The 23740-nt window shown below is 45.7% G+C and overlaps 1 protein-coding gene across 1 annotated transcript in view; it reads right to left on the reverse strand.

Annotated features, from left to right (window-relative positions):
* Nucleotides 1-23740, reverse strand: part of AGRN (agrin) — a 286746-nt gene that overhangs the window by 173701 nt on the left and 89305 nt on the right. Inside the window, exon 3 of the mRNA XM_070759241.1 lies at nucleotides 9325-9366. Within this exon, the coding sequence (XP_070615342.1) occupies nucleotides 9325-9366 (42 nt within the window). The remainder of the gene's footprint in view (nucleotides 1-9324; nucleotides 9367-23740) is intronic.

Raw genomic sequence — 23740 nt, forward strand, 5'->3', positions numbered from 1 at the left:
ATCCTTGTCCCAGTTAAGTGTAGTGTGCCTCTAGACTCTACACCTGTCTTCCCACACCTCCCATTTGAGGTCTCTCTCTCTCTTTCTCTCTGTCTCTCTCTGTCTCTGTCTTTCTGTGTGTGTGTGTGTGTGTGTGTGTGTGTCTTTCTTTCTCTGTCTCTTTCTCTGTCTCTTTCTCTTTCTCTGTCTCTTTCTCTCTGTCTCTCTCTCTGTCTCTCTCTGTCTCTGTCTTTCTCTGTCTTTCTCTCTGTGTGTGTCTCTCTTTCTTTCTCTGTCTCTGTCTCTCTCTGTCTCTTTCTCTGTCTCTTTCTCTCTCTCTCTCTCTTTCTTTCTCTCTGTCTCTCTCTCTGTCTCTCTCTGTCTCTTTCTCTCCCTCTTTCTCTCTCTGTCTCTTTCTCTCCCTCTTTCTCTCTCTCTCTTTCTCTCTCTCTCTCTCTGTGTACAACAATACCCTGTTTTACAAGTCAGCACCTGCTCCCTACATCAACCCAAGGGCTTCCTGATCCCCCTTTGGAAACGGAAGCAAGTGGGGGGAATCCTTTGAGATCTACGCGGCTTCTTTCCCTGAAGGATCTGAGGCCGCCGAAAGGGGAAAGCCTCCAATTTATGGCCACTCCTGGGAGGAATCGCCCACCCGGGTGTGAAGGGCTGGGAACTCCACATCTCGCACAGGACCCATTAATAATGCCTGGGCAGGGGAGATAAACAAGCAGGCGCCGGAGAAAAATAAACGGCCTGGTTGATGGATGGCCTCCCGCCCTTTAAAGAGGCGCTCGGCTGTCGTTGGCCAAGACTCTCCCGGGACCAGCCGTGATTCGTCTTTGGCTGGGTGGTCGCCTTTTCCCCCCCATAAACCCCACACCCACCCACCCATTCACCCCACTGCTTTCCAATTCAGCCGCTTGGGACCTGCCCTCCCTTCCTGAGCTCAACTCAAAGCCCCCGGGGCTGATTAAGGGGAGGCAATTCCGGATTGGGCCCAGAGCTTTTGCTCCACTTGCAAACCTCTGCTCCATCTGTGAGTGCGCGAGGTTGTGTGTGTGTGTGTGTACGTGTGGGTGTGGGTGGGTTTCGTGGTGGCGTCCGTGACCCATATTTCCGAAGCTCTCATTTCTCAATTTGGAGCTGCTGGGGAAAGAGGGGAAGCGGATAAGCGTGCGAGAAAAAGAGGAGGGGGGGGGGAGAGAGAGAGAGAGAGACGGGGAAAGAGAGAGGGCGAGAAAGGGAAGGAAGGAGAGTGGGAGGGAGGGAGGGAGGGAGGGAGGGAAGGAGGGAGTCAAAGAGAGAGAGGAAAAGAGGGAGGGAGGGGAAAAGGGAGAAAGAAAAAGGGAGGGGGAGGGAGGGAGATAAAGTGAGAGAGAAAGAGAGAGGGTGGGAGGGAAAGAGAAAGAAAGAGGAAGGGAAGGGAAGTATGGGAGAGAAAGAGATGAGGAACCTTTTTCAGGATGAAACAGCTTGCCACAAAAGATTTTGTTAAGCAGTTGTGGATGTCTCTCTCTCTCCCTCTTTCTCTCTCTCTCTTTCTTCCTCCCTCTCTTTCTCTTTCTCTCTCTTTTCCCTCTCTCTCTTTTTCTTTTTCTTTCTCTTTCTCTTTCTCTCCCTCTTTCTCTCTCTCTTTCTCCCTCTTTTTCTTTCTCTTTCTCTCCCTCTTTCTCTCTCTCTCTTTCTCCCTCCCTCACCCCTCACCCCTCTCTTTCTCTCTCTCTCTTTCTCCCTATCTCTCTCCCTTTTACTTTCTTTCTCTCTCTCTCTTTCTTCCTCCCTCTCTTTCTCTTTCTCTCTCTTTTCCCTCTCTCTCTTTTTCTTTCTTTCTCTTTCTCTCTCCCTCCATCTTTCTCTCTCTCTTTCTCCCTCTTTTTCTTTCTCTTTCTCTCCCTCTTTCTCTCTCTCTCTTTCTCCCTCCCTCACCCCTTTCTTTCTCTCTCTCTTTCTCCCTATCTCTCTCCCTTTTACTTTCTTTCTCTCTCTCTCTTTCTCCCTCCCTCCCCCACTCTTTCTCTCTCTCTCTCTCTTTCTCCCATCTCTCTCCCTTTTTCTTTCATTCTCTTTCTCTCTCCCTCCCTCTTTCTCTCTTTTCATTTCTGTGGGGGGAGGGAAAAAATAACAGCCTCACTCCCAATTACCAAAAGGCCTTTGGTGGGAATGTGGTACCTCGTTGCCCTTGGTTACCTGGAAAGAGAGGGAGGGGGTAGTTACTTATCCTCCCCCTACCGGACCCCGGCAGGCTTGGTTAACCTGATGCAAATGACTCAAAGGCTTCTGTCAAATTGGAGAGGATGCAAAGGCCGACGCCAACAGGAGGGGGGGAGGATGAAAGAATGCCAACACCCCCCCCCAAGTGAAAGCTGTCCAAAGCAGAAAAAAGCTGCATGGATTTGGAAGGGTGGGGGGCTATTTCAAGCTCAGGGCATCCCTCCCATCCACCCTGCAAATCCTGATCCATCTCTAAACAACCTTTTAAAAAAAAATTAAATTAAGACTAAATTTAAATTTAGCTTTAAATGAAAACTAATCACGCTCAGTTTTGTTACAGTGGTTGGGTGGGGAGAATTCAGGAGCCCCCCCAAAAAACATGTAAGTGGGCTACCTAGGGGAGAGGGGAAGGAAGAAAGGAAGGAAGGAAGATGATAAAAGGGAAAAGAGGAAGGAAGGAAGGGAAGGAGGGAGGGAGGGGGGAGGAAAGAAGGAAGGAAGTTGATATGAGGGAAGGTATGAAGATGATATAAAAGAAAAGGAAGGAAGATGATATAAGGGAAAAGAAGAAGGAAGGAAGGAAGGAAGGAAGGTTAGAAGGAAGGAAGTTGATACGGGGGAAAGTAGGAAGATGATACAAGAGAGGGAGGGAGGGAAGAAAGGAAGGAAGGAGGATGATATGAAGGAAGATGATATAAGGGAAAACAGAGGGAAGGAAGGAAGGGAGGGAGGAAGGAAGATGATATAAGGGAAAAGGGAAGGAGGGAGGGAAGGAAGGAAGGAAGATGATATAAGGGAAAAGAAGAATGAAGGAAGGAAGGAAAGAAGGAAGGAAGTTGATATGGGGGAAGGTAGGAAGATGATACAAGAGAGGGAGGGAGGGAAGAAAGGAAGGAAGGAGGATGATATGAAGGAAGATGATATAAGGGAAAATGGAGGGAGGGAAGGAAGGAAGGAAGGAGGATGATATGAAGGAAGATGATATAAGGGAAAAGGGAAGGAGGGAGGGAGGGAAGGAAGGAAGGAAGGAAGATGATATAAGGGAAAAGAAGAATGAAGGAAGGAAGGAAAGAAGGAAGTAAGTTGATATAGGGGAAGGTAGGAAGATGATACAAGGGAAAAGGGATGGATGGAAGGAAGGAGATTATAATGAGAGGGAGGGAGGGTCTGAAGGAAGTCCTTGACCACCACAGATTCCCCCAACACAAATGACCTCAATCTGGCCACGCCAACCCTGCCCACGCCCTCCTGCCCCCCCCCCGGGTCAAACACCACCCTTAATGAATTCCAGCTTGACACCCCTGGGATAGATGGTAGAGAACTTTGATAATAGAAACAAACACTTCTAGAGCCCCGCATCCCAAACAGCAAAAGCAATTCACTACTCAATCCAGCCTTCCGACTATGGGATGTTCCCATCGTCCTCGTTCACTCAAATCTCTTTTGGGGTTTTTTTTGGGTAAATTTCCATTACGCAATCCGACGGACACCCCCACCCTGTTCAGAACAGATGGAAAGATGGGCCCAACATTGAAGGGGATTCCAAATCCCATTTTCCACAGCCCGCTTGGCCCCGCTTCCAGCCAACAAGAAGCGGATGGGACACGACTTCCACACCTTGGAAGAAAACCCCACCATGGTTTCTTTTAATGGGAACGTGTCAGATGGTGGAGGGAGGCTTTTTATTAAAATCTCTCCACACCCGCAAAGAAGCAAACGACACCTACATTCCCTTGATATTTTTAAACCCGATGCCCAGCGATAGATTAATCACTTTAAAAAAAAAGACCCCCAAAAACCTCCAAAAAACAGAAAAAGCTGGCAAATCGTTAATTGCTGCTCCTTAAAACTTGGCTTGACAGCAAGGGTGTGTTTTGAAATGGTAGAAGAAAACAAGTAAAAAGTTTTTCTTTTCCGGTCTTTTATTTTACCTGCCTGGAGAAAGAAACACACACACACACACACACACACAGAGAGAGTTTTATATCCATCCATAGCTTCTCCCAAGCCTGCTTGCTCTCCTAAACCTTAAGTCTTGATTAAGAGATGTAGAAAGATATGTCACTTTTCTTCCGCGGGGCCCGTTGTCGTGATGGATGGGAGAGAAATAATTAGTGTAATTAAACAAATGTCCTGTTTATTGCTCTGGGGAGGAGCGAGGCTGGCCAGCAAGCCATGCCAAGTCTAGTGTGTGTGTGGGGAGGGGGAGGTTGTGTTAGTCTGGAAGACTTCGACATCTTTGCCAATCCGGAGCCGGCCAGCTCAAAGGAGAGTTTTCTGAGTAGCGAGAATCCCGTTTGACTTGCTTGGAATTCGCATCAAGAGCCACCTTCCCACCCACCAAGGTTATCTAGATCAGGGGTGTGAAGCTCAAGGCCTGGGGGGGCAGCTGATGCGACTCACAGGGGGCTGCTTAGATCTGGTCCGAGGGGCTGCCCTGGAAATAGAGAAGGACCATCCTGCAGTGCTTCTGCCAGTGAAAATGGAGCTCTGGATGGGCAACCACAGTTTTCCAGCGCTCCATTTTGGCCGGTAGAGGATTGCAGGAGGCTGTTGCATCTGAAAATGGAATTCGGGAGCCTGTTTTCTCTGGCAGAGCAGTCATGCCACCACAGGCATGACCCCTGACATGAGTGATGTCCACCTGGTCATGCCCACCCTGACCATGCCCCATATCCCCCCCATGGGGTCAAACAGAACCCCCAATGAAATGGAGTTTGACACCCTTCCAGATCTAGATGAGCAACCATGACACCAGCGCGCAGAGTTTCCCAAAAGGTCCTCCGCTTTGATTTTCAGAAGGGAATTTAGGCATCTCATGGGGAGCTACCGGGAACAGTTAAGTGGTGAGGTTTATCCTCCCACGTTCTCAGCAAAAATTGCAATCCGCATTTTTGGAAAGGGGGCCACCAGGGGATGCAAGGCGAAGAGGAGGGAAGGGGGAACGAGTTAGGTGTGAATGCTTCCCAAGATAATCGTGCTTCTTTGAAGTCCTTTCGTACCGACTTACTTCGCCGACTGCCTTTTTTAAAAAAAATTTAAATCGTCGGTATCCTGCCTTCTAGACTTTCTTCTTGCAAAGCCCCCACCTGCCCCCAAGGCAGAGACAATTTGAGGAGGGTCTCAAAGAAACCTCCCTGATTACCTTTCCTTGGAGGAGGAACCCATTGGCAATTGCTTGCCAGCTCCACGAGCATCTGGAAGCAATTGTCTAGAGCCACAGAGATATATCACGATAAAAGGGGAAACGCTGAACGGATGCAAACTCCGGGCTCATTATTCTCACCCCGGGTGGGTTTACTCGGATACGGCCGTGAATTCAAATGAAATATATAGTTCTACATTTGTGAGCTGCCTTGACAGCCACGAGCAGCAGAATTATTGGGGGATTGCGCAGTCTCCAGCAAACCACGCTGGGATAGGCAGGTTTCTTTTTCAAAAAGGGGATAAATATTAGAAGAGGCTGATCAGTAATGGGTTGCTAGACAGTATGCGCCACATTGCATACCGGTAGCGAAAATGGATCTGCATGAGGGAGATTGCGAGAGGACACGTGGGCAAAAGAGATTTCAGTGATTTTTGGCTATTTTTTTTTTGCTTCCGCACATGCGTGGAAGCAAATAAACCCACCAAAATCTCACTCAGCCACACGTCCTCTCACAAGATTTCGCTTCCTGTGCATGTGCAGAAGCTAAATCTCACTCAGATGCATGCGCTTACCAGACACGCACACATGCCCGCTGATGACCCAGATCGGCGTGCATCGCACCAACAGGAGCAGTAAGTAGGAACCCCCACCTGAGGCTGATCATAAACTTAGTTAGGCTGCAACCACATTCCAGAATTAAATGCCATTCCAGTTCTTCCATTTATGTCAGTGATGGTGAACCTATGGCACGGGTGCCACAGGCGGCACGTGGAGCCATATCTGCTGGCATACGAACTGTTGCCCTAGCTCAGCTCCTATGTTCATGTGTGTGCCAGCCAGCTGATTTTTGCTCACACAGAGACTCTGGAAGGGCGTTTTTGGCTTCCAGGGAGCCTCCAGGAGGATGGGAGAGGGTGTTTTTACCTAAGGAAGCCTTTGGAGCCTGGGGAAGGTGAAATGCGAGCCTACTGTGTTTCCACTAGAGGTTGGGAAACAGGCTGTTTCCATCCTCCAGAGGGTCTCTTGGGGGGGTGGGGTGAGGGAACTGTTTTCACCCTCCCCAGGCGTTGAATTACGGGTGTGGGCACTCGGGCACAATAGCACACGCCTACACTCTTTTGGCACCCAAGGGAAAAAAGGTTCGCCATCACTGGTTTAGGCTTTTATTTTTTAAAAAAAATAAATGAATCTTGGACTCTTCTTCATGACAGCATCCTAGGCTGGAGGGCGTACCGTATTTTTCGGACTATAAGACATACCGGTGTATAAGACGCACCGTGATTTCAAAGAAGGATTGTCCTTCCTGGACCCCAGAAGTACTCTGTAAACCCTCTGCGCACCCTATTTTTTGCAAAAACTGAGCCATTTTTCACCTGTTTTTGCAAAAAACGGGGCACACACAGGGTTTGGGAAATCTGCAGAGCGTTCCTGGGGGCTGGGGGAAAGCAAAAAGACTCCCACTTTTTCAAAAAAGTCAGTTTTTTCACCTTTTTTTTTTTGCAAAAATGGGATGTGCAGAGGGCTTTAGGAGGGAAAAAAGTTCGTCTTATACTCCGAAAAATACAGTATATTTAGGGCATAGATATACTTGACAAGCTTTTCCACAACTCCCTGGTGTATATATGGAGAGCATCTGATGGAGAGCCACGCAGCGCAATCATCATTTCCTTGGCGCAAATTGGTGCTATTATCACCGGCATGTAAAAAGCTTCTGGTGGAAATCCTAAGGCATTATATAATACTTCAAAAAAAAAATCACAGGCGGTTCTCAGCTTTTCAACCACAATCAGGATATCCAAATTTCCATGGTGAAACAAGGCGGTTTTTAAAACAAGCTGCGCCTGGTTTAACAACCTTTTTGCCAACGTCGTTAAATGAATCAGCAAATAAGCAAATCCTGCAAACCCACAGAGATCTCTCTCTCTCTCTCTCTCTCTCTCTCTCTCTATATATATATATATATATATATATATATATGTTAAATGTTTATAGCTGGAATTTAAAATTAAGGGAGACCAGGATAGATCTATTTCGGCCTTATTAGGCCTCATCAGCTGGCCACACCCATTCTTTTACTGGGATTCGATCTGGGAAGCTTCTGCATTGTAAAGCAGAGAGCTAGCAATTAGACCCATCCGATCTGAATCCATCCAGCTTTGTACCAGGGAGGGGTATATGTTTTTTCTTATGTCGGATGACCCTGGTATATTTCCAAGGAACGTCACAGCTCCTCTTTTTTTGCCTATAGGCCCAGCCCAGGGCCACTGCAAGGCAGTAATATATCTATAGCCGACAAACTATATTTTGTATGTGTTAAGATATATATATCTGTGTATCTGTGTATCTATCTATCTATCTATCTATCCATCCATCCATCGCCTGGAAAAGTTTAGAAATGGCGGGCGTGTGCATCGTAAATACCAAGCCAAACACCCCAATTTTGACCGCGTGTGACCTCGGGAATGACTGCAGGAGTTAGATACAGATCGACAGAGTTGGAAGGGACCTTGTAGGTCATCTAGTCTAACCCTGCCACACCCAAGAAGGAGACCCTATACCAGTGATGGCGAACCTTTTTTTCCTCGGGTGCCGAAAGAGTGTGTGCGCACACTATCACGCATACACGAGTGCCCACACCCATAATTCAATGCCTGGGGAGGGCGAAAACAGCTTTCCCCACCCTCTGGAGGCCCTCTGGAGGCCAAAAACGGCCTGTTTCCCAACTTCTGATGGGCCCAGTAGGTTCATGTTTCAGCTTCTCCAGGCTCCAAATGCTTTCCTGGAGACGGGGAAGGGTAAAAACACCCTCCCCATCCCCAAAAACGCCCTCCCAGAGGCTCTGTGTGAGCTAAAAATCAGCTGGCTGGCACACACCTGCCCGTTGAAGCTGAGCTAGGACAACCACTCATGTGCCAGCAGATATGGCTCCGCGTGTCACTGGTGGCACCCGTGCCATAGGTTCGCCATCACTGCCCTCCACCATTTCTGACAAATGGCAGTCCAGCCTCTTCTTGAAAGCCTCCAGTTGCAAGTGTGTTGTAAGGTTATAAATGTGTGAAGCGTGTAAGTACATATAATATGTGTGTGTAGAACTCGGCTATAAGTTACTTTTTCCGTGCCATTTTGACTTCTCGTAAAGTGGCTAAAGAAACGGTTATAAATTGATGATTACCTGTCAATCAGGCCAGTTGTCTCCAAACTAACCCCACAATTTGGTGAAAATTAAGGACCCCATTCAACACCTACCCCCCCCCCCCCTGTTTTTATAAATTCCATGAAGTTGACCAACTGGCTCCATTTCCTACAGCAATCTGATTCAAGATTTTATTAGTACACTTTCTGTAGGATTGCAATTGTGGGGGGATCATTAATCTCCAGGATAGTGGAATTAAGACAGAATTAGACATCTACAAATTTCTACAAAACGTTCCCCCCCCCCCAAGGTTCTGGCACGGGAGCCCATTGCAGAAAATAATAAAGATTACTTATTCAATCTTTTTCTCCCTGCTTTCCTTTTGTTGGCGGAAAAAACTTATAAAATTAAATTATAAATACTTCTGTATTTAGAAGGGTCGATGGATAAGATTACCAGGTCAGGAGTTAAGACAGTGGTTCTCAACCTGGGGGTCAGGACCCTTTGGAGGGGGTCAAATGACTGTTCCACAGGGGTCACCTAAGGCCACAGGTGCCTTGTGAACATATTTTTACAATCCGACCAATCAGGCGTTGACAGTGGGGGCATCCCTCTGATCTCCCTGCCAATTAGCTTCAAGCTCTGTTGGGAGAACTGGCACTCGAGTTATGGTTGGGGGTCACCACAACAGGAGGAACTGTATTAAGGGGTTGCGGTATTTAGAAAGGAGGAGAGCCACTGAATTAAGAGAAGCTGTTTTTCCCTTTTAGAAAAAAAAAAAAATTCCTAGCCCTCCAAACAAGGAGAAAAGTCCAAGTGTTAGCCAGATCTGAATTTTTTAAAAACTTACCATCTTGGGGAACTGGCTGCGGGAAGTAATTCACCGGTTTATCTACAAAACAAGAGAGAGAGAGAAATAAAATGAAGACATGAATATCAGAAAACATGTGTTTTTCCTCCTTCTTGTTTACAGGGAACTATAAATGATTAAACTCTTCATACAATTGGCTGGGAAAATTTCGGAATGAGTTTTGAGAACTGCTCAATACACACCCTTCCTTCTCTCTCCCCGAATGAGGCTGCCTGTTGCTTCCTTGGATGATTTTAACTCTTCTTGGGTCTACCCTGTTTTCAAACAGGGGTTTTTTTTGGGGGGGGGGGGGAGTTAGAAAACAGCCTAGGCTAGGGTGAATTTGAAACAGATGTTTGTGCTAAGCTGTATTGTTTATTTTATTTATTAAACTTATATGCCGCCCCCACCGAAGATTTGGCGGCTCACAACACATTAAAAAATAGTATACATTGAGAGAAAAATAAGTTAAAATTAAGAGTTACATTTTAAAAAGAAAGTAAAAAGCCTATCAACATGCACACATCCCATTCAGCAAACTTACTATTTGAGAATTACAATCCCTCTTTCCTACAAAAGGCAGTCTGGAGTTAACACCTACCCAGAAAAGAGGACACCAAGAACAGGAACTCATACAGAGACGTATACACATGCTTCTAGAATTAGCTTCTTTTCCTCCTTCTCCTTTCTTCTTCCTTCTCCCTCTCCCTCTCCTTCCTAATACAGTGGTGCCTCTACTTACAAATTTAATTCGTTCCGTGACCAGGTTCTTAAGTAGAAAAATTTGTTAGAAGAAGCGATTTTTCCCATAGGGATCAATGTAAAAGCAAATAATGCAAGCGATTGGGGAAACCACAGGGAGGGTGGAGGCCCTGTTTCCTCCCAGGAGATTCCTAGAGAGGCCCCACGGAGGCTTCTCCCCGCCTTTTCCGGCCCTGTTTCCTCCCAGGAGATTCCTAGAGAGGCCCCATGGAGGCTTCTCCCTGCCTTTTCCGGTTACAGTTTCACAGGCTCAGGTATGTAAGTGGAAAATGGTTCTTGAGAATAGGCAAAAAAATCTTGAACACCCGGTTCTTATCTAGAAAAGTTCGTAAGTAGAGGCGTTCTTAGGTAGAGGTAGCACTGTACTAGTATTACTACTATTACAACTACTATTACTACTACTATTATTATTATCTTTTATTCATTAAACATGAAACTCAGTCAGCTGAACATTTTAAAAAGTTCCATAAATAACAATGACTGATGCTAATGGCTGATAGGGGTTGCTGCCAGCATCCTAGGTATCAGCCAAGTATCTTCTTAAAATATATCATGTTCCCAGTAGCGCACTCTTTTGTAGTTCCTCTGGTGTTACTGCAAGAAGCTGCAATTTCTTGATGCATTTTGTGAAATTCTTTTCTTGTACATGGTGCCAAGTGCCCCAATGACAATGGGTATCACTGTTAACACATTTAGAAACATAGAAGATTGACAGCAGAAAAAGAGCTCCTGATCCATCTAGTCTGCCCTTATACTACTTCCGGTATTTTATCTTAGGATAGGTATATGTTTATCCCAGGCATGTTTAAATTCAGTTCCTGTGGATTTACCAACCACATCTGCTGGAAGTTTGTTCCAAGCATCTGCTACTCTTTCAGTCAAGTAATATTTTCTCACATTGCTTCTGATCTTTCCCCCAACTGACCTCAGATTGTGCCCCCTTGGGTTCACTTTCCTATTGAAAACACTTCCCTCCTGAACCTTATTTAACCCTTTGACATATTTAAAAAAGAAGCAAACAAACAGGAGGGAGCAGCAAATTGTTTTGAATTTGGCCGAGGAAAAACCAAGTTAGAATCCAGCCAAATAACCATCAGGAGCCTGGTTTTGGGTCAAGGGAGATGCTACTTTTCCCCCTTTATTTCTTGCAATGGTTATAAGCAATTTCCCCACCCGCAAATAAGCCCTTAAAGTGGGGTGGGAATTTTGGCAACCCCACGCAGGCAAGATCTCAGGCCCGGCCAATGAATTTAGCTTCCATTAGTAGCTTGGATATGCATAATGGTTGGGAAGTAGGCCAGGGATGGGGTGTGGGAAGGTGGGTTTATTTGGAGCCAACAATAAATGAAGGACCAAAATAATAATATTATATTCAGGGTTGGCCGGCATAGAAGTCGAATTAAATAAATAAGTTAATAACAACAACAACAACAACAATACTGGTTTTGCTTCTAAGGAGGCCACACACAGCCTTGACCAGATAAATTGCATTTAGTCTTCGGAGAGGGGCGGCATACAAATCTAAGTAATAAATAAATTCAGTTTTGGTCGCCACATTGCAAAAAGGATGTTGAGACTCTAGAAAGAGGGCAGAGAAGAGCCACAAAGAGGATCAGGGGACTGGAAGCTAGAACATATGACGAACGGTTGCAAGAATTGGGCATGGCTAGTTTAATGAAAAGAAGGACCAGGGGAGACAGAATAGCAGTGTTTCAATATCTCAGGGGTTGCCCCAAAGAAGAGGGAGCCAAGCTATTCTCCAAAGCACCTGAGGGTAGGACAAGAAGCAATGGGTGGAAGCCTAAAAGGAGAGAAGCAACTTAGAACTAAGGAAAAATTTCCTGACAGCTAGAACAATTAATCCGTGGAACAGCTTGCCTCCAGAGGTTGTGAATGCTCCAAAACTGGAAGTTTTAAGAAGATTTTATTGATTGATTGATTGATTGGATTTATATAGCGCCCCTCTCCGAAGACTCGCAGCAGCTTACAACATATGGTTGTCTAGATGTTGGATAACCATCTGTCTGAAGTGGTGTAGGGTCTCCAGCCTAAACAGGGGGTTGGACTAGAAGACCTCCAAGGTCCCTTCCAACTCTGTTATTCTATTCTATTCTATTTTATTCTATTCTATTCTATTCTACTGCACTCTACTCTCTGTACATTTCTATTTCTATTTCTTTCCTATTAAAAACACGTCCTTCCCGAACCTTATTTAACCCTTTGACATATTTAAAGCTTTTGATCATGTCCCCACTTTCCCTTCTGTCCTCCAGACTAGACAGATGGAGTTCATGAAGTCTTTCCTGATAAGTTTTATGCTTATGACTTTCTACTTTTCCTAGAGACACTTTTGTTTGTAGCAGAATCACCAGCTTTCGGTTTTTTTAATGCTTTCGGGAAGAACGCAGAGGCTGCCCAAAGAGGACGCCCTACATTTTCTTTCAACATCTTTTGGTGCAAATGGGGGGCTCTGAGGTGGAGCTCCATTTTCGCTACTCCATTGCGTGTGTCCCCCACCCCCCAATCTGGGCAGCAGCCCACCCCTGTCCCCTCCCACTTACGGGGCAATTCAACAGGAAGACTGAACTATATGTTACTCACGAGCCCGTTCCTACCAAGAGAGAGAGAGAGAGAGAGTTGTTTTGGCTTCTTTAGCCAAAACTATTTTGGGAGGCATGAGTAAGAAAGGAGGCTTCTCGCCCGCGTGCCTTTTTATGGTTCCACGTTGGTCTCGGCTGCCCACCCGTTGCTACACACATATGGGCATGTTGGGTGGGGGTGGGGGCTTTGCAAGTGTGGAAGACTGAGTGGATTGCTGGAATTGTATGGAACGAGATTGGTGTGTGGGTGTGTGGAGGAGTTTTGAGTCTCACTGGCAACAGATGGTCCTGCAAGATTCAGAAGTCCTTCCACAGCCTTGGCCCATGTGGGCTTCAAAACCGTGGGGCCAAGGCGCCTTCTCAAGTCTGATTTCGAGAAGCGTCACCACGAAAGATGGGCCTCGTCTTTGGTTTTTTGAGCTGGCCTGCCACAAAACCTTTCCCCCTATATTTGTATGGCTGGGCCTCCCAGCCCCCAAAACGGTATATTGCCACTACCTGTGGAGGCTTCATTTCTAGCGGAGACTTCCTGGGGGTTGTGCCGATTATTCGGGCCTGCTCAAAAAAGGCTCAATTGAACGGCTCAGAGGGGCTAAAAGTAGACCACCAGTAGAGGGACAGCGAAAGAGAGAGAAGAGAGAAGGAAAGATGATAGAAAGATAAGATAGGTATGTAGGTAGGTAGATGGGGGATTTAGGGAGAGAGGGAGGAGGAGGGCAAGAGAGGGAGGGGAGAGAGAGAAGGAAAGAGGATGGTAGATGATAGATATAGATAGGGAGGGACGGAGGGGGGGAGAGAGAGAGATCCTAATCTCCCTTAATTTTCAAATTTGGGAAAAACATGTGGCAGATAGATAGAGAGATGGATGGATGGATGGATGGATGGATGGATGGATGGATACATAGATAGATGGGGGATTTAGGGGGAGAGGGAGGAGGAGAGAGAAAGAAGTGATGATAGTTAGATAAATAGATAGATAGATAGATAGATAGATAGATAGATAGATAGATTAGATAGGGGATTTAGGGAGAGAGGGAGAGAAGGAGGGGGAGAGAGAAGGAAAGATGATGATGATGATGATGATGATGAGAGAGAGAGAGAGAGAATGATTATAGATGAGAGGGGAGAGAGAAATAAAGATGAGAGACGGAGGGGGGAGAGAGAGATTTTGGAGGAGGTACTTAATCTAGCCACACCACTGTCCCACCTGAGCCTACCCAGTACAGGGCACTCTGCCCAACAACACTGACTGCAGCTGAACACCAGGTTCAAAAGTGTGTGTGTGTGTGTGTGTGTGTGTTTCATTTAAGAACACCTCAGCATAATTCTCTGCTCTTGCAGAGATGAAAGCAGGCTGAGTGAAAAACATAGAGGGTTTTTTTTTTTTGGGGGGGGGGGGGGGGGGCTTCCGCTCTCAACAGGAAAATGTTTACCTGCCTGGCAGAATCCTAGCCATCCTCCCCAATTACCTGGGGATAAGAGCATCATCGGATCAGCCATCTTGGCATAGATCAAAGGGCCAGCCGCATCCACCCTCTGGGAGCCGGGAGGGAGAAAGCTCCCTAAGTAGACAGGAAGGCATGCGAGAATCCACCGGGCTGATTAATATGCAAAGTTTTACCGCCTGCCAAGGCAGGTTGCTTGCTTGCTCACTCGCTTCCTCCCTCCCTTAGATACAAAGCCACCGCCAGGTGTGATGCCCAGCTCCTCAATTTTAACTCTCGGCGTCAGGCAAACTCAAAAAAATGTAAATGAAAACATTAGAAACATAGAAGATTGACCGCAGAAAAAGACCTCCTGGTCCATCTAGTCTGCCCTTATACTATTTCCTGTATTTTATCTTAGGATGGAGATATGTTTATCCCAGGCATGTTTCAATTCAGTGACTGTGGATTGACCAACCAGGTCTGCCGGAAGTTTGTTCCAAGCATCTACTCCTCTTTCAGTAAAATAATATTTTCTCACATTGCTTCTGATCTTTCCCCCAACTAACCTCAGATTGTACCCCCTTGTCCTTGTTTTCACTTTCCTATTAGAAACACTTCCTTCCTGGAACTTTATTTAAAACTTTAAATATTTAAATGTTTCCATCATGTCCCCCCCTTTCCTTTCAGTCCTCCAGACTATATAGATTGAGTTCATGAAGTCTTTCCTGATCAGTTTGATGCTTAAGACCTCCCACCATTTTTGTAGGCCGTCCACCCACATTGAGGAGGGTGGAAGAGGTTGAGGGTTAGGCCCGTGCTCACTACTCCATAATCACACCCACTTCTTTCTTTCTTCCTTTCTTTCTTTCTTTCTTTCTTTCTTTCTTTATTATTTTTCCTCTTCTCTTTCCTTCCCCCTTTCCTTTTTTTCCCTTTCTCTCTCTTTAGCCTTATTTTCTTCTATATATGTAAGCATGTATTTGATTTATAACTGTATACTCTAAATTCATATACATTTGTACTAATATTCACATAGTCCTTTTGCTTTATGTATCCCCTCCCCTATTTATCTTCAATAAACATTGTATTTTCTTTTTAAAAATAAAATAAAAAGAGACCAAGCCCTCCCCCCTTCCAAAGGGAGGGGTAAGTTTGAAAGCTAAGACGACATTTTTTAGACTACACTAGACTAGAATAATAGAAACATAGAAACATAGAAGACTGACCGCAGAAAAAGATCTCATGATCCATCTAGTCTGCCCTTATACTATTTCCTGCATTTTATCTTAGGATGGAGATATGTTTATCCCAGGCATGTTTAAATTCAGTTACTGTGGATTTCCCAACCACGTCTGCTGGAAGTTTGTTCCAAGCGTCTACTACTCTTTCAGTAAAATAATATTTTCTCATGTCGTTTCTGATCTTTCCCCCAACTAACCTCAGATTGTGTCCCCTTGTTCTTGTATTCACTTCCCTATTAAAAACACTTCCCTCCTGAACCTTATTTAACCCTTTAACATATTTAAATGTTTCAATCATGTCCCCCCTTTTCCTTCTGTCCTCCAGACTATACAGATTGAGTTCATGAAGTCTTTCCTGAGAAGTTTGATGCTTAAACCTTCCACCATTCTTGTAGCCCATCTTTGTACCCATTCAATTTTGACCAGAATAATAAATTGCAAAAGTTTGAATAGAATAGAATAGGAATAGAGGATAGATAGAATAGAATAGAATGGAATGGGTACAAATAAGCAATCAGGAAACAATCAATATTAATATAAATCGTAAGGAACGTGAGAAAATATTATTTTACTGAAAGAGTCATTGATGCTTGGAACAAACATCCAGCAGACGTGGTTGATTAATCAACAGTCACTGAATTTAAACATGCCTGGGATAAACATAGATCCATCCTAAGGTAAAATATAGGAAATAGTATAAGGGCAGACTAGATGAACCATGAGGTCTTTTTCCGCCGTCAATCAATCTTCTATGAAAGGGTACAAGCAACAAGTTACAGTTAAACAGTCATAAGTGGGAGGAGATGGATGATAGAAACGATGGGAAGACTAAGTGACCGGTTAGGTCCCACATAATCGGCCTTCTCCAGGTCCTGTCAACTAGACAATGTCACTTAGCGGGGCCTAGGGGAAGGGCCTTCTCTGTGGTGGCCCCAGCCCTCTGGAATCAGCTCCTCCCGGAGATTTGTATTGCCCCTACCCTCCTCGCCTTTTGAAAGAGTCTAAAGACTCATCTATGCCGCCGAGCTTGGGGTTATTAGACTTCTGCCCCCTGGCCAATGAATGTATAATGAGTTTGTATGAATGGATATTTCTGTATTTTAATAAGGGCTCCCCCCCCCCCTAGTTTTTAAATGTAACTTTTTAAAATGTAACTTTTAATTCAAATTAACTATATCTCGATGTATACTATCTTTTTATATGTTGTGAGCCGCCCCGAGTCTTCGAAGAGGGGCAGCATATAAATCTAATAAGTAATAATAACTACAGGACAAAGAGGAATCTACAAATTCTACAAAGCATGGAATAAACGGTCCATCTGGCTGGATAAAAGGCAACATACAACTCCATCATGATCCTTTTCCCCTTCACCCAAACAACTATCCCACAAACTTATAAAATAACACCATGAATCCTTGATAAAAGGATGAACAAATTCAAAACGACAAAACTTAAACTCTAACTCAAGTTTAGAAACTTAAAACTTTCATCTATACTGATAGCAAAGAACTTAAAAGCTGTAATCGGGTCAACAGATAAGTTGACATTATTTACGACATCTGATAAATTTATAGATACGAATTGATCTCTTCTTTCTTCTTCTTTTTTATTTTTAATTTTTCCATTTCTCTTTCCTTCCCCCTTTTCTCTCTTTCTCTCTCTTTAGCCTTATTTTCTTTATATATATATAAGCATGTATTTTGATTTATAACTGTATACTCTAAATTCATATACATTTGTACCAATATTCGCATAGTCCTTTTGCTTTATGTATCCCCTCCCCTATTTATCTTCAATAAAGATTATATTTTCTAATAATAATAATAATAATAATAATAATAATAATAATAATAATATTGTTGAAAAGAGCTCCTCCCCGACCACCTTTCCCCCCGCTTCGTTTCAACTCCTCCCCTCCCCACGCTTTCCCAGCCGCTCGACGACACCGAAGACACTCGATGACACCAAATACGCTCGATGACACCGAGGATGGGACGATTGGGGGCACCTACAATTGTTGAGGAAAAGCAGGACAGCAAATCCCAGCGTGGAGGTAGCCAAGAAAATCAGGCAGATGTTACAGGGGATCATGAAGTAGCGGACCACCAAGGAGACTTTGTGCTGGTACATCCGGTCTCGGTCCAAAGAGCCTGGCCCCACGGGATACTGGCAGGCGGTCATGCCGCGGATGGGGCTCCAGGCCCTCCCTGGGAGATCCAGGGCAGCAATTCCACAGCCCCCCCACTCTCCAAAAAAATCCCCCCCTTTCAGCTGCCCTCCTCCGAGATGGTCCTTAGCTAAGTAGTTTCGGGGACTTCCATCCTTTGGCTGGCATGCCCAGAGAGGTGCTTATCGTTGGGAAGGAGAGCCCGTCCTGAGCTGGACCATCTTGAGGTTAATCCAAAACTAGCGAAGCCAGAGGGTTTTGGGGGACCCTTTACGATGGATTCCCAGGGTCCCCCCAATGGCTGTTCTGAGGATCAAGAACTGGTTTTTATCTCCAGGCAAGAAATGCCTCACACGCAAAGCTCAAAGTCCCCCGCATATTGGAAATAGAGACACCCCCAATGCAAAAAACTCCACTTGAGCAGCTTTTGTGGGATTGCTGGTGGGGGAGCGCAGATAGAGGGAAGTGGGGAGATAGAGAGAGGGAGAGGGAGAGAAAGAGAGAGGGAGAGAAAGAGAGAGGGAGAAAGAGAGAGGAAGGGACAGAGAGAATGGGAGGGGAGAAAGAGAGAGAGAGAGGAAGGAAGAAACAGAGAAACAGAGGGGGGAGATAAAGAGAGGAAGAGGAAGGCAGAGAGAAATAGAGAGGGAGGGAGGAGGGGGTTGGATAATGGGAGGAAGGAAGGAAGGAAGGAAGGAAGGAAGGAAGTATTGCTCTCCAGGAGATGAACGCAAACGTCTTAATTGAGTTGTCAGAAGTTCTCCAAAGCTGTGGCTCTCTTTATTAAGCCATCAACTTAGCCGCCGAGAGCCATCCTCGTGTTACAACATCATCTTTCCAGCTGTTTTAAACCACGGGGGGGGGATCACGGATGGAAAAAAGGCATGGAGCAGACAAACTGGTGAAAGGATGGAAAAACCCCTGAGCCACCTCTAAAGTAAGTGCAGAAAGCTGGCAGATGATTTGGGCGGCCTGGGAGACGGAGAGGGGTTAGGGGAGGCAGGCAGCAACCTCCATCCCCGATGCCTCTTCCTACAGGAGTCAAAGCAAGAGGGGTGAGGAGGTCTCGGCTGCCTGTTTCCTCGAGAGCAGCTGTCAAAAGCCTCTTTCTGTCTCGGTGCCTCTCAGCTGCCCAAGCTGTTTGCCGTTTTTGCATCCGACAGGATGAGCCAACGGGACCCTCTGTCGACGTCGCCTTTAGACACCCCCTCCTCGGGTTGTCAAGCCAGAATTCAGGGAATTAATCACTGTAAAAGGACGGAGATGAAAGCGTCCACGGAACCGGGCATTTCGGGAATCAGCCTCCAAAGCAACAGTAGTGTGAGGTGTGTGCAAAGACGGACCCAAGTTTTCTCACCCCGTGCGAGGTGGGGTGGGGCGAGAAGTCATCCAAGGCAGGAACAATAAGAGGGGGGCATTTCTCCAGTCAGCGGGGCGGCTTTGCCCTCCTTTACCCAGCGCGAGCCGTCCCTCCGCCAAGAGCCAGCAGCTGGACCAACCTTCTCCGAGACATCCTTTCTTCTTCTCCACGGCTAACAAAAGCTCCAAACCGCGTGGGGGGAAAAATGTTCTTCGGTTGTACCTGGAGAAGGCAGCAGAACCAGCCAGCGAGGGATGGAGAGGAAGGGAAGGAAAGGGGAGGCAGCCGTCAGCCACTGGGGGTCTTCTCCTCTCACACAGCCCAAGCGTGGCTGGGTTGGAAGAGCTGTAAAAACAAAGGAGAGAAGACCAAGCCAGAGAAAGGGGCAGCGCTGGTTTTTGAGGTTCCTTTGGGGGTGGCGGTGGGGTGGTAGCCCGTCCTCAAGCCAACCGGTCTCCGAGTGCCACCTCTTTTTCCAAATCGGAGTCAGTGGACACCTGTCAGCGTTTCCAGAGGGGAGAAAAAGAGGGCTGGGCAGGAATGCTCCGTTCACTTGTGTTTCCCTGGAAGGCAAGCGGAGAGAATCCGTCCCCTCCCCTCTGCCACCCACCCTCCTGCCCCCCCGCCCCCAACGCCCCAGCGTCTCATTTGCGAACTCAAGATGTTGAAAGGGGCGGAGGAGACCGTGTCAAAATTCATTATGTGTTTCTCTCCTTCCTTCTCTCTCTCTCTCTCTCTCTCCACTCCTCCGAAGCTCTGCCTCTTCGAGCATACACGGCAATCGGTCCTCTCCGCAGACAAGAAGCATCATTGGGAGTAGCTGATTTGGGGAACGCCAGGAGCCCGGAAGGAAGAAGGCAGGGGGCGAGGAGGGAAGGAAGGAAGGAAAGACAGAAGGAAGAAAGGTAAGAAGGAAGGAAGGAAGGAAAGACAGAAGGAGGGAAGGAAGGAAGGAAAGACAGAAGGAAAGACAGAAGGAAAGACAGAAGGAAGGAGGGGAGGAAGGTCCAGGAAGGAAGGAAAGATAGAAGGAAGGAAAGTAAGAAGGAAGGAAAGTAAGAAGGAAGGAAGGAAAGACAGAAGGAAGGAGGTAAGGAAGGATGGAAGGAAGGAGAGAAGGAAGGAAGGTAGGAAAGAAGGAAAGTAAGAAGGAAGGAAGGAATGTAAGAAGGAAGGAAGGTAGGAAGAAAGGAAAAAAGGAAGGAAGGGAGGAAGGAAGGAGGTAAGGCAGGAAGGTAGGAAAGAAGGAAAGTAAGAAGGAAGGAAGGAATGTAAGAAGGAAGGAAGGTAGGAAGGAAGGAAGGAAAGCAAGGAAAAAAGGAAGGAAGGAAGGAAGGAAGGAAGGTAGGTAGGTACCGGCTCCATGGAAAAGCGGCGCTGGACGGGATCTTATCTCGAGAGCCAAGTTGCGTTGGGGGTGTGGTTGGGTAAAGGAGAACAAAAGGCAAAGTTCTTTTGCTCTTTTAAAAAAAGGCTTTTTTTTTTCTGGAGCCAAGATTTGGGGCGATGAGTGAAGATTGACTGAAGAAATGGGGTAAAAAATACACACACACACACACACACACACACACACGCCAAGCTGGCTGGAACTTATTATTTGTAAAGGAAAGAAGTCAAAATTAACAATGAAGTTTGGTGGGTTTCTGAGAAGAAAATCTTCTTGGCGTATTCCGGAGAGGTGGCTTACTCTGGCTGGATCAATTGGATCTTTTTAATCCTATTCCTGCACCCGGCAGGTCCAGAGAAAAGGTTGCTGACCTTCCCAAAAAACTGTTTCTTCTTCCTTCTTCAAAGAACGATACCCCGAAAGCTTGTGTTTCACTCTCTGCTTCCCAAAAGTCTTTGGATGAGAAGACACAGCTACGCATTACGAATCCTTACACTGGGTGAAGGAGGTACAGTATAGAAACCTAGAAACCTAGAAGATTGACGGCAGAAAAAGACCTCCTGGTCCATCTAGTCTGCCTTTATACTACTGTATTTCCTGTGTTTTATCTTAGGATGGATCTATGTTTATCCCAGGCATGTTTAAATTCAGTTCCTGTGGATTCCCCAACCACGTCTGCTGGAAGTTTGTTCCAAGCATCTACGACTCTTTCAGTCAAAAAATATTTTCTCATGTGGCTTCTGAACTTTCCTCCAACTAACCCCAGATTTTGCCCCCTTGTTCTAGTGTTCTTGTATGGCAGGACCTTGGAAGTATCCCGAGATGCCTTCAAAAGAAGCCGTCTGGAGTCTTTGTATACCCTAATAAACTCCAGATCTCCAGGGCTTTCCATGAAAAAGAGAAAAGATTTGCCCTTTTTCCAATGTCAGGTTGGTTTTGCGATTCTCCTGATGTAAACAAGAATCGAACGTTTACATTCTCCGGACACCCATCCTGGGTTTTTTTCACAAATTCTTTTTTTCCCCCTTTCAATCAAAAGGCTGCAATGCTGAAGAAGTGGCTATATAACAAATAACAACAACAGAATTGGAAGGGACTTTGGAGGTCTTCTAGTCCAACCCCCTGCTTAGGCAGGAAACGCTACACTACTTCAAACAGATGGTTAACCAACCTCTTCTTGAAAACTTCCATTGTTGGAGCCTTCACAACTTCTGGAGGCAAGCTGTTCCACTGACCAATTGTTCTGACTGTCAGGAAATGTATCCTTAATTCTAAGTTGCTTCTCTCCTTGTTTAGTTTCTGCCCATTGCTTCTTGTTCTACCCTCAGGTGCTTTGGAGAATGGCTTGACTCCTTCTTTGGAGCAACCCCTGAGATATCAGAAGGCTACTATCATGTCTCCCCTGGTCCTTCTTTTCATTAAACTAGACATACCCAGTTCCTGCAACCGTTCTTCATATGTTTTAGCCTCCAGTCACCTGTGGATCATCTTTGTGGCTCTTCTCTGCACTTTTTCTAGAGTCTCAACATCCTTTTTCATCATGGCGACCAAAACTGAATGCCGTATTCCAAGTGTGGCCTTACCAAAGCCTTATAAAGTGCTATCAACAGAGGTCTTCAAAATTGGCACCTTTTCAGACTTGTGTGCACTTCAACTCTCAGAAGTCTCTAAGCGGGCTGGAGAATTCTGGGAGTTGAAGTCCACAAGTCTTCAAAGTTACCTGGTTTGGGGTACTCCTGCTATAGGTTATTCAGAACAGAAAGAGAGAACCGGGGGGGGGGGAGAGAAGAGGACCAAGGGGAGAAGAACTGTCCATGGACAGAGAGTCTGGCTTTGCCATCCCTGGAGACGTTTAGGGTTGAATGGATATCCCTGCGTGTTGGACTAGATGGCCTTGTGGACCCCTTCCCATAATTATGAAATTTTATAAAACAAGCCAGAGGAAAGTGTGCCTCGTTCTAATTGCTGCTACACTGCTCAAAAAAATAATAACAATAAAGGGAACCCTCAAAGAACCCACCCTAGATCTGAATGAATGAAATGTTCTCACTGAAAACTTTGTTCTGTACACAGTTGAATGTGCACAACAGCCTGTGAAATTGATGGTCCATCAGTGTTGCTTCCTGCGTGGACAGTTTGATTTCACAAAAGTTTGATTCACTTGGAGTTATACTATGTTGTTTAAGGGTTCCCTTTATTTTTTTTTGAGCAGTGTATGTTTCTCACCCAAGGGGGCCATCTGGAAGTGGCTGTTCTTGAAGATATTTAAACCCGATGATGATGATGGTTTCTCTTATTCATTAAACATGAAACTCAGTCAAATGAACATTTAAAAATGTGTTACAAATACCGTTGACTGGTGCTAATGGTTGATACAGGTTGCCATTATTATTAATATAAATGATACCATATCATCATCATCATCATCATCATCATCATCATCATACATTTGTGATCTGAAGGTCTCATCAATTGGAAGTCAAGGGAGACACACGGATTTCAGGTTATTTAATAAAATTCCTAGTTTCTGGACAGGCAGAGGCCAGGGACCCCAGCTGCAGCTGCTTGGGGAGCAAGTCAATTCATTAAGCTCCTTTCTGACCCCAAGCTGCACCGGCAAATCACACTATTTATTAGTTAGTGCCCCTTCCCAGGGTAGTGATCCATCAAACCCAGTTTCACTGATTGGCATTTTAATGGTGGATCCCTGAAACGTCAAATTCTAATACCTCTCCTGTTGTTTTTCCTCTAGTGGGTGTGGATAGGTGTGTAATGCATTGCTCTGGGACATTATGGGAAATTAATCTAGGAGGGAGGGAGGGTGGGAGGGAGGAAGAAGAAAGAAAGAAAGAAAGAAAAAGAAGGAGGGAAGAATACATGAGAAGGCAGGAAAAAAGAGGAAGGAAGGAAAAATGAGAAGGAAGGAAAGAAGGAAGGAAGGAAGGAAAAGAAGGAAGAGAGAGGGAGGGAGGGAGGAAGTAAGAGAGAAAGAAAGAGAAAAAAGAGAGGAAGGGACGAAGGGAAAAAAGAAGGAAGGAAGGAGGGAAGGAAGGAGAAAAAGGAAGAGGGAGGGAAGGAGGAAGTAAGAGAGAAAGAAAGAGAAAAAAGAGAGGTAGGAAGGAAGGGAAGAAAGAAGGAAGGAAGGTAGGAAGGAAAGAAGGAAGGAAGGAAAGAAGGAAAGAAGGAAGGAAGGAAAAGAAGGAAGAGAGAGAGAGGGAGGAAGTAAGAGAGAAAGAAAGAGAAAAAAGAGAGGAAGGGACGAAGGGACGAAGGGAAAAAAGAAGGAAGGAAGGAAGGAGAAAAAGGAAGAGGGAGGGAAGGAGGAAGTAAGAGAGAAAGAAAGAGAAAGAAAGAGAAAAAAGAGAGGTAGGAAGGAAGGGAAGAAAGAAGGAAGGAAGGTAGGAAGGAAAGAAGGAAGGAAGGAAGGAAGGAAGGAAGGATCAGCAGAACCTTTTAAAAGAGATTTGGAAGA

The sequence above is a fragment of the Erythrolamprus reginae genome, chromosome 8 (assembly GCF_031021105.1).
Source record: "Erythrolamprus reginae isolate rEryReg1 chromosome 8, rEryReg1.hap1, whole genome shotgun sequence".
Taxonomy (NCBI): Eukaryota; Metazoa; Chordata; class Lepidosauria; order Squamata; family Dipsadidae; genus Erythrolamprus; species Erythrolamprus reginae.